The 10,448-nt window shown below is 36.0% G+C and overlaps 1 protein-coding gene across 1 annotated transcript; it reads left to right on the forward strand.

Moving 5' to 3' along the window:
• The first annotated feature begins 8,061 nt into the window (after positions 1 to 8,061).
• On the forward strand, positions 8,062 to 10,244 carry tdgf1 (teratocarcinoma-derived growth factor 1). Its single transcript, XM_088912230.1, has 6 exons — positions 8,062 to 8,084; positions 8,184 to 8,233; positions 8,402 to 8,554; positions 9,143 to 9,257; positions 9,360 to 9,469; positions 10,144 to 10,244. The coding sequence occupies exons 1-6, from the start codon at positions 8,062 to 8,064 to the stop codon at positions 10,242 to 10,244; spliced, it is 552 nt and encodes a 183-aa protein (XP_088768356.1).
• The last annotated feature ends 204 nt before the right edge of the window (positions 10,245 to 10,448 follow it).

Below are 10,448 nucleotides of genomic sequence, written 5' to 3' on the forward strand. Positions count from 1 at the left end.
TGTACATTCGATTCTCATTTCCTCCCAGTTAAGTCCTCCCTATAATTTCTACACATTAGACTTCTTTATATTCTCTCATGTATGCAAACATTACAATATATGCAGAACATCAGAAGAAATGTATTACTTGCTCTTGAAACAGGGTGTCATAAATAAGAATGTCAATTGGTAGGTTGAGGTACAATAGATGCACAAAGATGTTGTTATGAGGTAAGGTAAAAAGTGCTTTTATTTACAGAGTGAAGCAAAATTCAGGCTTCCTTCGCCAACTGTTGTCCAACCATGGAACTCACTCATACACAGTTTCCATATTGAATACCAGTCTTTTCATCACTGGGAAACCTTTACACATAAACAGTTTTGCCCATGAAAAACTTTTAAAAAGCACAAGGCTTTTTAAAATTTTCCATTCTCATCTTGCCTCCCTCACATATCCCCCTTGATCACCACTTGTCTCTCCACCCAGCCAGGCGTTCTGTTGAGTATTTTTCACATTAGTGTACACGTGATTTCAGCGCTGTCTTAACTATTTTCAGTTTTACGGGTGCTGTCCCCCCAACAAAAGGTGAAGGGGACAGTCCCACAAAAGAAACATTTGCCTCTGCATCAGAATGATGGCAGGACACCCCAAAAATTAGGTTTTCAAAAATTGTAGTAAGAAAAAGTGGAAAAGTGGAAATTTTGGAAATGAAAAGAGTGTCCACCAAAACAAAAAAATCACTCTGGGTATACCTTTTGGTTATAGGAAAAAAAAGTATCTAAAAAGTGGCAGAAATAATTAGTAGAAAGCATGTCATAAAGGCAATTCACTAATTGCAATTCCCACTCCACTCTGGGTTTTAACCTTCTGGTTTTTAGTGAATTAGTTACAGGTATAGTATATAAGCACAAATATCAAAAAACTAATGGAAATATTTCACAACACCTGTAAATTTTAGTGTGAAGTAGTATTCTATGATTGACATGAAATGATTGAAAGCTCTGGTAATGTGATGAGATCCTCTGGATGCTTTCCCCATGCATCGCCATTAATTGGTATGGACGTAAAGAGAATTCACAGCCTGGCACACACAAAATCCCCCAAAATATACAGTATATCCTTGCTGCAGCTCGAACAGGGAAATGCCTGTACACTCTATGAGGCAATGTTGCAGTTTTATACAATACTTTCATGTGAACTTTCAGGGACAAGTGCCAATTTGTCACTTCAGTTCTTTTGTCATTTTTATGTCTTAGGATTCAAATTAAATAACATTCCATTTGACTGTTAATTATATTTTATAATCTTTATATTTTGAAGTATAATTACATTATTTCACTTGTAATGTTAAAGGCATAAATCTGAAAGTTTTGTTAGATATTGTTGAGGGTAACACAAACCACATGTGGGAACCTAACCCTCTATTTCCCATATAGTTAAGTATTTACCTACCATAAAAACTTTTTTGAACTTGGACAAAAACTCTTAAACATAAACAAAAGCCTAAACACCGCTTTGAGATTCAAACTCAACTTCTTCAGTCTCTGCATATTGATAGCTGGGAACCCAAGCTGATTACCAGCTCCAAAACAAAGTGTCTTTAAAACATTTAACATTAATTTCACCTGTTACATCATCTGAATGATTGTATATTTCTCTCTTTGTTCTGCTGTGAAGCAGTTTGCCATTTGCTTCATGACCAAGATCATCTCCTTGTAATAAGTGAGATCATCACTGTTTAATTAACTATTGGTTATTTTGATGCTAAAATAATCTATCATAAACATTTTAATTGGTTTAATTAAATCCAATTAGTATATATTTTTATTACTACATTATATGATAGATTTTCTAAAATCTGCAAAAAATCTTATTTAGATAGCATTTTAACATTAGGTAAATTCCCATTGAAAAAAAAGCCACCTTTATTACCTAAAAATAGAAATAGAAATCACAATTTTCATGGAAAGCAGAAAACAAATCCAGTATAACTGATTTGCTAAAGACGACTCACCTTGTAGTGAGAGAGACATTGTGTAGTTTATTTTCTGGTTTGATTCATGATTAAGAAACTTAAGTCATACTTTAAGACATGGATGCTGCATGGACTTGGATAAGAAAATAACATTCAATTGATTTAGTGCACCACAAGCACATCTACCTAACATGCTCCTGAGGAGGCTGAAGAGAAATAGACAGTCCTAAAACCAAACATTCTGGGTTTAATAATGTTACATAAAACAGTTAATTATTTAAGATATCCAAAGAAGCAGGTGAAATTATGAAGGGATTGAAGTACACCAACTGAACAACTGTGCATTAGAATCGTGTCTTGGTTGCAATGGAGATTTGGAAGTGGGGAAAACTGATAGAACTTGATGGGAAATTTTATTTGTGCATTAAACTGTTTTTTTAACGTTTTCATTAAACGTCATAGGACCATTTTTTTTGTTTATTGCTGAAATAATAATGTTATGTTACAGTATAAAAACTGTATAAACAGTATAAAAACACAGAAATGCACACACTCACACCAGGGCCAATTTTCCCAAATACCAATCAACCTACAATATATCTTTGGATTGTCTTTGGAAGAAACCTGAGCACACACAGAGACCATACAAACTCCATGCAGGTACTGCCTCGGGTCTGGAATTGAACCCATAGCCCTAGGATTGCGAGTAAACAATGCTTAACACTGCAAAACCATGGCACCTGCTGCAATATTCAACATTTAATAATCTCCTCTACCTTTATCATTTTATACCTTTATCATTTTACATTAGGTCTTCTGCTACAGACATGGATTGTGTTTTAGTTTCTACAAGTTTCTTTTCACACTGATCATTGATTTTGAATTCTGATCATCTGATACTATAATGTGAGAAGTCATCAGCAAAATACAAGCAATGTCACTACAGTCAGTTACAGGAACTATTCTCTGTAGGTACCTAGATTCTGCTTCTGCTTTCTTTGGGATATCTAGGCTTTTTGCTGCTGTTTTAAGTAACAGCTTAAATCTTCTACAAACTACACCAGCCTGGCTGGCATGCAGAAAAACAATAAATGCACATATTTTATGAAAAACAATATGAACAATCTACGTTCTTGTAAAATATATTAATTACCTAAGGGGACCTTTATAAATGGTATTATCTTTCCTTGGATATTTAATTTAGACTATGTTTGCAAGACAGAGTAAGCAGTGAGTATCCTAACATTATTTCTTAAAATACAGCTGTAATATAAATTCAAAAGAAAAAATAATGCTTTTGAAGTGATAGTTTGGTAGCACAGTGGTGCAGTGATTAGCATTGCTGCTTCAAAATGCTGGGGCTCTGGGCTCAATTCCAGAGCTGGAATGTTATCTGCGTGGCTTTTGTATGTTCCTTTTGTGCTCCTTTGGGTTTCCTCTGGGTGCTCAGGTTTCTTTCCACAGTCCAAAGACATACTGGTAGGTTAATTGGCTTCTAGTAATTTGGCCATGGTGTGAGTGTGTTTGTGTCTGTCTAGCGTATAATGGACTGGCATCAAATCTAGGTTTTAACTTGCCTTGTGCCTATTGTTTGCTGGGATAGTCTCCCACTCCTCTCCTCTCCACCCTGTATTGGATAAAGCAGTTAGAAAATGGATGGATTGAATTTATAGAAAGCATGTCTAATGTACTTAAATTACAGTTGCTAATTACTCACATTTCTGGACGTACAGAAAATGAATGGAATCAATGGAATCATTGGAATCCTATCTATGAATTGGCTTCATTACTCTGCTCTCCTCCCCACTGATAGCTGATGTGTGGTGAGCATTCTGGCGCACTATGGCTGCTGTCGCATCATCCAGGTGGATGCTGCACATTGGTGGTGGTGGAGGGGAGTCCCCATTATTTGTAAAGCGCTTTGAGTGGAGTGTCCACAAAAGTGCTATATAAGTGTAAGCGATTATTATTGTAACGCTTACGGCCGAGAGGTACTGTGTAAGAGCCGGCTTACCAGAGCAGGTGACGTCACCGCCCTTCCCTGTGATAGCAGGACTACAGCTACTGGGCTGTAGAGAGGTCTTTCTTTAGCTCACCGGGCTGGGTCCTTGTTAAGTGACGCGGGAGTCCCGGGTTCGAGTCCCCGACGTTGTGGGGCCGACCTAATGCGGCAAGGGCGCCCGCCTGAACCCCCGTTGCGTTACATTATTATTAATTATTGTTTAACCACGGAAATACCAAGAATATATTTGTTGCACAAAGTTGGATGAGGATGGTTGAAAACAAAATGTTACGCTTTTCTCTTGGTAAAGGGAGTTCCTCATCCAGTAGGTGATTGATAATATTGAACATGATAATGATATTTAATGTAAAATCAAATATTATATTTTACATATTTATTTATTGGTTTTTGAATTATTTCTTAGTACAATTAATGCAAGCTATAGCATCCCTTGCAGTGTGTTGCATGCATCGTTCCTTTCAGATAAACGACCCAAACTGTAACATATGATGTTGCGGTTATATATGTAGAGACATACAGTAAGTCAAAATGTCACGAAACAAAGTCCAAAGGGAAATCCAAAAGGGAGGCAAAAGGTCCAAAGCCGGGCGGTCCACTCGAGACGAGGACAGACAGGATTAAAAACCGGAGTGGGATCCAGTGGAGGGTCACGGGGAAAAAGGAGGAACGGGACCAGACGCTCAGATCCTGGACTCGCTTGGTGCGGGAACCAATGCAGAGCTCGGAACAGTATGGGCGTCTGGCTTTTAAGGTGGGCTGGAAGGAGTCTGGAACCGGGGGCAGGTACACAAAATCAAGTCCAAAGGTAAAGAGCCAGAGCGCCCTTAAGGGGGAGGGACTATAATCATGACACAAAGGGGATATTTTAGTATTTATAAAACTAAATATGTATTAGATATGATAATATCAAAGGCTTATCCTTGCAGCTATCTCTTCAGGGGTTAAATCAAATTAAAAAGACAAAATGGCCTTTGATATTTCATATTGTTTAATTTGAACATCTGAAACAAAGACATAATCCTAGTAGAATTAAAGATGACAAGAAATGTACTTTGTGTAGTTATTAGTAGTGTATTTATCTCACAGTCTCATCAAGCTGTTTCATGATGGATTCGAGACAATCAGAATCCGCAATGATATGTGGTAGTATAAAATAGTGAAGGGTATTAGAACTGGGATGTTTTCTTTAATGTTTGTGTTATCTATTAACAAGTAGATTTATAAATGCAGAAGTCACAAAATAGAAATGAGATCAAAATTACAGTGATGAAAGCATGCAAGAAATGTAATCTTGCTAATCTTCTGATATACGGCAGAAACTATTATTAAATTATGATTTTAAAATATGACAGCAAGATCACTACAGTGAACAGAACATATAGGATTTATATTCAGTGTGTGATCATGTATTTGCAAAGTGAATAAGAAGTACACTTTGTGAAAGTAAAGGGCCCCATCACTGGGAAAGAAAAACTGCCTTTGCTTGAAGTATTGACAAAATGCAGGAGTTATGACTTTCTCGTATAACCCTTTGCCTAGTGTAAAAAAGTAATGCATGAAGTGTGGATAAGACCAGTGATCCTGGTCTGGGTTATTGCAACCTGGAGAGTGAGTTTATTGGGCCACCTCCATACATATTGGTCAGGGATAGCCCACACATGCATAAGGTCGTACATAAACAACAATGAAAAGTTCCTTTGAGCACCACCATATATAAACGTTTATACAATAGTTTCAATACATTTATTCATAACTGCTTTTAATTGTTAAGAAGCATATGAAGGTAACAATATGGACTAATAATGGTATCCTGAAGCCACTTCAGTGGTTTGTTAGTCTGGGAAACCAAATGTCATTTACATGAGTCTGAATGTAGAATACACATGTAACAGCAGCATTATCACCTTCGAATCTCATCAGACTTCAATAGTTCAATAGTTCAATAGTGCAGAAATGAAAAATACATAAGTAAGCTACAGGTGGCATTTCTGGGCCTGAAGGTGTTACTTTTTTAACACCCTTTATTCTTTACTGGGCCTTTCATGGTACATCATCTCAAGGCAATGCTAAATAAAACAATCAAACAAAAGTCACAGGTCTATATAGATTGAAACATTAAAGCACAAACTAAAACAGTGAACTAAATGTAATTCAAAGCTAGAGCATATAAGTAAGTTTGAAGACTAGATTTCAAAGTACTATCTGACTTAAGATAAAATAGATGATATATGCTCATGCATTTTGTTATGGGTTGAAACCCAAGAAGCTGAGCACTAAATGTGTTAAGATAATGCAAGCACAGCATTAATTTGCAATTATCAAGCCTGGAAAAGACAAAAGTATTAGTTGTATGGGAAGCATTTTGTGAGACATGTATACAGATGCACACTATGCTACAGAGATGAAAAAACCCTACACAACACTTATTAACATGATATGAGTAAAGACTCCAAGATTACTTAACTAAGTATTTGGACTGATTCCATGACCATCAATAATCAAACAAAGTTTGTGCATATTGAACAGGACAGCCTTTTTTTCTTTTCTTTTTTGATATTCAAGTCTTTTTCCTCAGGAAAATAATTTCCAAACCATTTTCACTGGATTGTTAACAGAGACATCTGAATTTCTTACTACTTTTTTACACTCCCATAGCTTTCTTTCTAGGAGTAAGAGTGTTAACCCTGATGTACATCCAAAATTCAATTTTGTACTCACAAAATCTGGCTTATTTTTCCCATTACTTAAAATAGTAAATAAGTTCCTCACTTCTCCATCTAATCTGATGTGTACTGGGGATGCTTGAAGTAGGTCCCCTCCTACATGTAATACTTTAGAGTACTCTGTGGCAGAAGTTAAATGGAAGGAATAGTAATATTTTTTTTTAAATAGCATAAAAAAGTGCATATCACTCCCATATTCGCTTAATGGAGACATGGCAGTTTATCAAACTTGTTGTGCTATTCCTTTCTTGAAATTTAACTTACGGGAGCTCTCTTTCTCTACAGATATACTGTACATATGATTACAGCACAGATTAAACCAATATTCCCATGTGTTTTATAACTTAAAACTTAAATTTATTCCCCGTAACAGGAATCCTGCAGTACACAGAGAGAAAAAATAAAAATCTTATTCAAACATCATCCTTACATCTTTATTATTGTCAGATTTTCTTAGGCCTCCGATCCAATATTTGTATTTTGGCCAACCAGATATGTTAACAATGCAGAATATCTCAGGAGACACAACATTGCAAGTCATTCACTGCTTTAGCCTAGGAAAGAAGTTAAACATTGTGGATACAAAATTAACTGGCTCAATTAATCCATTTAGGTAACAGCCAGAGCAAAAGCAGTAATGTTCTGTGGTGCCTATTTTCTGCAGCAGCTACATTTGACAAAAATATATATATATATTTGTATGGGTAAAATTGATGATGATAAAAATTTAGCTTTTAAATACTACTGCTTAAACAATAGTCTTGTAGTTCAACCCTTGGGCAAGACCTACAATAACAAAAGGTATTTTAGCAATGACGTTATATACTAGTTTACTGTAAATTACAATTAGTATACTTTCGTATAAATGAATGAAAAGGACTCCTCCAACCATGTCACAACCCAAATAATAAAGATAAACACAATGTAACTGAATCAACTTTGTATCCACTAAAAATACCTAAAACGTACACATTAAGCATAACCTGTGTTAGATATACAGTAGGTAACGTGGAGAGTATTTTATCTGTTAAACTTGGTTGCATTTTATTGTTTCAATTGGAGAGAGGGGCGGGTACATTATTTAAACCAGAGTTTGCATCACTAGTTTCTCCAAGCGGGGTGTGAATTTCTGTTGGCTCAGGAGCGGAGGCAGGGTTGATAGGTGCTAATTGGCTGTCATATGTGGGACTGTTTAAGGGACAAGGAGGGTTCAGTTAAGCTAAAAGTGCAGGAGGAAGTGGGGAGTGATATGTTAGAAGTCACCCAGTTAAACTAGCATCTAGACTTCTTTTATATAACGCCTTTATTTTACACAGGAGAGAAAATAATATACTAATTTTCGTCCTCGGAAAATTTTAAGATGAAATTTGCAAGCCGCTTCAGGTAATTTATAATTTGAATTTAAATATCAACATTGTTTGCCAGCAATGTTTAATTCAAGTTCCTGCTAATAACTGGCGTTTGTGTTTTTACTCTTTTCAGAATTGTTATTTCCCTGGTGGTTACCTTTCAGACTGTTCGTTTTGGATTAGGTACGTGATTGCATTCGAGTCACATTCTTTAATATATTCTTGGAAGCACCTAATCATTTTAAGTATTTCGCCAGGTAATAATCTCGGGCCTATTCTTACAGTGTGACATATTTCTAGTGTTTTTAAACTATCCCCTAACTGCAAATTTACCGTCATAATTATTTGCAGGTTGTGATGAGCAGGAGTGTGATGCATCTAAACCTGACAATAATGCGCAAAACGAAGAAAATCTTAAAAGGTTTACTGAAATGAATGTTCAGCCGGAGGGACTGAAGAAAAGAGATCCTGATTCTGTTGTGCCGTTTGTTGGCCTAACTGGAAGTACGTTTTTCTTCATATGATTTATAAATGCAAAAGTAACAATCAACCAGAACCAGCACAGCCTCATATTGAACTGCATACATCCTCTTTATTCATTTCAATTAAAATATCCTGTATTTTGATTATAATTTATCTTGGTTTCAAAACAAGTTGTAGCTACAATTTGGGGGAAATCGCATTGGAAGGTTCATAAACTTGACCTCAGCTGAGCTTATTGATGTGTGAGTTTTGTTTTCTAAGGCCATATTGTGTACTGTTCTCTCCCTGTGGTCTTTACCATTTAATCCCAAAACAAACGGAACAGACTTACCTAAACAAACAATCAGGCTGTTAGCTTTTATTACCCTTTGATTGAAGACTTTAAACCCAGCCAGGAAAGAGGGGAAAAAATGCAGTCATGCTGAAAGACAATTTGCACCTAATATATCTTTATTTTTTATTTGTTTATATTGCTGCAAATATTCTTTGGGTTAAGGTGTTGTGGAAAGTGTTCCATCTGAACACCCTTGGTATAGATGTCTTTTATCTGTTTCAGTCAACAGTGTAAATTCTGATTTTAACTTGGTTTTTTTTTTCTTCCCTGTAAAGGTGCACAGCTGAGTAGAACTTGTTGTGAAAATGGGGGTACCTGCATTCTTGGAAGCTTTTGTGCTTGCCCAAAGCATTTCAAGGGCAGAAGATGTGAATATGATGAACGTACCAAGTAAAGTTATCTTGAATCATTTCAACATTGAATTTTCTGTTACACTCAATTTTTATACATTTTCACAAGTTATTCCCCACTTAAAGCAGCATTTATTTTCAGGAACTGTGGCATCATTCCTCATGGAGAATGGATACAGAAAGGTTGCTCATATTGCCGGTGTATGTATGGAGTTCTTCACTGCTTTCCACTTGTGTTCCAGGATGGCTGTGGTATGTAGAATTCTCCATTCTTGTAGATCTTTAGAAGTGATAAGATGCATTTTTATGAAAATATAATCCATTTTGCATAAAAAGATATCGAGCTGACTTTGTCTCAAAGGTTTAAATCAAGAACTGATTTTGTTTTTGCAGTGGTTGTTCAAACATTCATTTCTAAAATGGGTTATAAATATGTCTCTATTTTTAAAGAAACTTCTACCATGAACCTATGGTTACAACAGAGTCTTACATTCTTATGCTAACGTATCCATTTTAACAATGGTTTTGTTCTAATGTCAAGTCTAACAGCCTTGGCCTTTCAACCAATTAATGCTTAGAAATGCAAGTTGCATGTTGTATTGACGTGATTACCTTTGTGTGTGTGCTGAGCTGTTATGCACATACTACACCTCTCAACATCCTTATTAGCATTAGTAAAAACCTGAGATACTTACTGGAGGACTGTTTCCTGAGTAGTACTGTAGTTTCCTTGTCTCACTGTGAAGAGAGTCGGAAAGCTGTTGTTCACGCCTCTCTAACCAAGAGAATGGAAGCTTGGTGATGACCATAAGCTTTCTTTCAAGATTGCACTCTCTTCATATTCATTTATCTGTGTGGTTGTTTCACTGTGCTTCACTGTTCAAAACACAATGGCCACAACGGCTGAGATTCTTTTTCTCTTTCAGATGAAACGGAGGATGTCTTGTGGTTCCATTCAAAAGGTTGCAGCATACCGATGTCCATGTACATTGTATTTCTAGGATTACTGATGCATATTCTCATTTGACCTTGCAATTTCTGTGTTGAAATCTCCCCTGTCCCTTATAATCAAAGAAGCATATCTAAAATGCAGGGAAGCAATACCATTTACAATATTTGTATTTTGATCAGTTAGGTAATATTGAAATTCACCTTTCTTCCAGTGAAAGACAAAACTTCCATCGTGTGGAAAAACATTTCTGTATATACAATTTCTGTAAATAAGATGGTT

This window comes from Atractosteus spatula, chromosome 3 (genome assembly GCF_055471065.1).
Source record: "Atractosteus spatula isolate fAtrSpa1 chromosome 3, fAtrSpa1.hap1, whole genome shotgun sequence".
Lineage (NCBI taxonomy): Eukaryota > Metazoa > Chordata > Actinopteri > Semionotiformes > Lepisosteidae > Atractosteus > Atractosteus spatula.

Coding starts and splice junctions, on each gene's coding strand:
- tdgf1 (XM_088912230.1), top strand. CDS start 8,062: ATGAAATTTGCAAGCCGCTTCAG. Junction 8,234..8,401: donor GACTGTTCGTTTTGGATTAG/GTACGTGATTGC, acceptor AATTATTTGCAG/GTTGTGATGAGCAGGAGTGT. Junction 8,555..9,142: donor GTTTGTTGGCCTAACTGGAA/GTACGTTTTTCT, acceptor TTCCCTGTAAAG/GTGCACAGCTGAGTAGAACT.